This window comes from Silurus meridionalis, chromosome 19 (assembly GCF_014805685.1).
Source record: "Silurus meridionalis isolate SWU-2019-XX chromosome 19, ASM1480568v1, whole genome shotgun sequence".
Lineage (NCBI taxonomy): Eukaryota > Metazoa > Chordata > Actinopteri > Siluriformes > Siluridae > Silurus > Silurus meridionalis.
In genome coordinates, this window is record NC_060902.1 from 8398434 (window position 1) to 8401520 (window position 3087).

The following is a 3087-nucleotide window of genomic DNA, read 5'->3' on the forward strand; positions in this document are numbered from 1 at the left end:
CGATGAGCTATCTGGTCAAATAAAATTATTTAATTATGTATTATATTGTGTCAGTCCAATTAACTGCATGCATCTAAGAATAACAGCCAAGACAAAGTTTGACCTGGGTACAGTAGTACTATAGGATAAGGGATAAAGTCACTTCTGACCTTCTTTAAAAGATTAGCAGATAGTTTACATCAGGCTAGAGAAGCTAATTTTCTAGGACTATTTTCTATGAGAGCAAAATTGATATTAGAAGAATCTTTCTGTCTGACATCAAGGTAAAAATTAAAATAGGCAGGATGTAAAAAAAAATTTGCTTTACATTCTAAACAATCATCTCTATAAAACAAAAAAATAAACAAAAATAAAGTGGCAACAGAACAGTACACAATATGAATAATGCAAAGTATCATTAATTATTTTAAAAGGTTTATTGGGTTGTCAATTACACAAAGACAGAATGACCATAATGACCTTCATTGTAATTCAGTTTAAGCATTTCAGGGCTACAGAGAACCATAAACCAGCTGTACTGTTAATACTTGTTCTGGTACCACATCATACTGCTAGTAAAACACAGTCTGGAGGATATTTGACAGTTCTAACATGGAATGACATACTGTATTAAGACTTCTACACACTGTAATAAGTATGGGAAATCTAATATTCCTCTCCCTCTTCCTCTCCTTCTCCTTCAACGGAATCAACACCAACTTCCTCGTAATCTTTCTCCAGAGCAGCCATGTCCTCTCTGGCCTCGGAGAACTCGCCCTCCTCCATGCCCTCTCCTACATACCAGTGCACGAAGGCACGCTTAGCATACATCAGGTCAAATTTGTGATCAAGCCTGGCCCAAGCCTCTGCAATAGCTGTGGTGTTGCTAAGCATGCACACAGCCCTCTGGACCTTGGCGAGATCTCCGCCAGGAACCACTGTTGGTGGCTGGTAGTTGATGCCAACTTTAAAGCCAGTTGGGCACCAGTCCACAAACTGGATGGTGCGCTTGGTCTTAATGGTTGCAATGGCAGCGTTGACGTCTTTAGGTACAACGTCACCACGGTACAGCAAGCAGCAGGCCATGTATTTGCCATGACGTGGATCACATTTGACCATCTGATTGGCTGGCTCAAAGCAAGCGTTAGTGATTTCAGCCACTGAAAGCTGCTCATGGTAAGCTTTCTCAGCTGAGATCACTGGGGCATAGGTGGCCAGAGGGAAGTGGATACGGGGGTAGGGCACCAAGTTGGTCTGGAACTCTGTCAGATCAACGTTCAGGGCACCATCGAATCGGAGGGAGGCAGTGATTGAGGACACAATCTGACCGATTAACCTGTTAAGATTTGTGTAGGTGGGACGCTCAATGTCGAGGTTTCTACGACAGATGTCATAGATGGCCTCATTATCCACCATGAAAGCACAGTCAGAGTGCTCGAGAGTGGTGTGAGTGGTCAGGATGGAGTTGTAAGGCTCGACCACAGCGGTGGACACTTGTGGAGCTGGGTAGATGGAGAACTCCAGCTTGGATTTTTTGCCATAGTCAACAGACAGACGCTCCATCAGCAAGGAGGTAAAACCAGAGCCAGTTCCACCTCCAAAGCTGTGGAAGACCAGGAAGCCCTGCAGTCCAGTGCACTGGTCAGCCTGTGGTGAAGAAACAATAAAACGATGGTTAAATTGAGTAACATGATGTAGGTTTGAAAAAAAAACAACAACTGTTAAAAAGTTCCAGCTTCTCACCAGCTTGCGGATTCTGTCAAGCACCAGGTCGATGATCTCCTTGCCAATTGTGTAATGACCACGTGCATAGTTGTTGGCTGCATCCTCCTTTCCGGTGATCAGTTGCTCAGGGTGGAAAAGCTGGCGGTAAGTGCCAGTGCGAACCTCATCTGAGGAACAAGATAAAAATGATGATGATGCAGCAACTTTCAAATTTATTTCTCAACTGAAGGACTAAAAAGGAATGGAATCGCAAACCATTGCTTACCGATCACAGTGGGCTCCAGATCCACAAACACTGCCCTGGGTACGTGCTTGCCAGCTCCTGTCTCACTAAAGAAGGTGTTGAAGGAATCGTCACCTCCACCGATGGTTTTGTCACTAGGCATCTGTCCATCAGGCTGAATACCGTGCTCAAGGCAGTACAACTCCCAGCAGGCATTTCCAATCTGGACACCAGCCTGGCCAACGTGGATGGAGATACACTCACGCTGTGGAGAGAAAGTGACTGATTTAAATATATATATTTTATCTTATCATTATTATTATTAAATTCAGATAAACCAGTCCCAATAGAACCACATGCTAAGGCCAAGTGCCACCTTTCTGATAACAGAATATGATAAATATTTTTTCAACTATAAACAAATCTAATTTAATTCACAATGCTAAAATGTGTTTGCTCTGTTATATACATACATACTAATGATTGCTCTGAAATCCTTTGTCTGTAAGAACAATAACGGTTTTCTTCAGCCTGACTCCACCCTGCTGTGCGACCAAATCAATTATTCTTCACAATAGTTCACGAGAGCACATCCTTCATTTATAAAACCACATTCCTATACTTTCAAATAAAAATAAAAAATGTTTCTACGCACAAACTCGAACCAGAAATTAAACAGAAGACTTACCATTTTGTTGTCTTTACTGCAGATGCTGTCGGAGCTTCAGAGTGACGGACGGTTGACTCGCCTCTGCTGGACAACGGCTCGCAGCGCCAATAGGCAGATCCCTGACGCGCATGCGTGGAATTGCGGGGTCGAGCGTCGGAGCGCAGCTGGAGGAGAGGGACACGCGCATGCGCACAGAGGAGACGCATCCTGAGGCGACGGTGTGGCATTTAGACGCAGTGAAAGAAAAGTCCGTTTTTCATCTCGTCATCGTAATATTATTTCAGTTAATGCTCATAAATTAATTAATTAATGTGTATAAATGTTTGACGTAATAAAATAATAAAAATGTCACGCTAGCTAAGAATGAAAATGTACGCATTATATATATGTATATATAAATAGATAGGATAGATAGACATGTCAAATCTATCTATCTATCTATCGATCTATCTATCTCTCTATCTCTCTATCTATCTATCTATTTAGTATA

At 42.3% G+C, this 3087-nt stretch overlaps 1 protein-coding gene across 2 annotated transcripts; it reads right to left on the reverse strand.

Moving 5' to 3' along the window:
* Positions 1-401: 401 nt before the first annotated feature.
* LOC124402281 (tubulin alpha-1A chain) lies at positions 402-2757 on the reverse strand. Of its 2 annotated transcripts, XM_046875198.1 has the most exons (4): positions 2616-2756; positions 1970-2192; positions 1723-1871; positions 402-1626 (listed from the first exon to the last, which is right to left on the reverse strand). In XM_046875198.1, the coding sequence occupies exons 1-4, from the start codon at positions 2616-2618 to the stop codon at positions 646-648; spliced, it is 1356 nt and encodes a 451-aa protein (XP_046731154.1). In that variant the 5' UTR covers positions 2619-2756; the 3' UTR covers positions 402-645. The 2 variants fall into 2 exon arrangements, with proteins under 2 accessions (XP_046731154.1, XP_046731153.1); XM_046875197.1 differs by having other exon boundaries at positions 402-1871; positions 2616-2757.
* Positions 2758-3087: the final 330 nt, after the last annotated feature.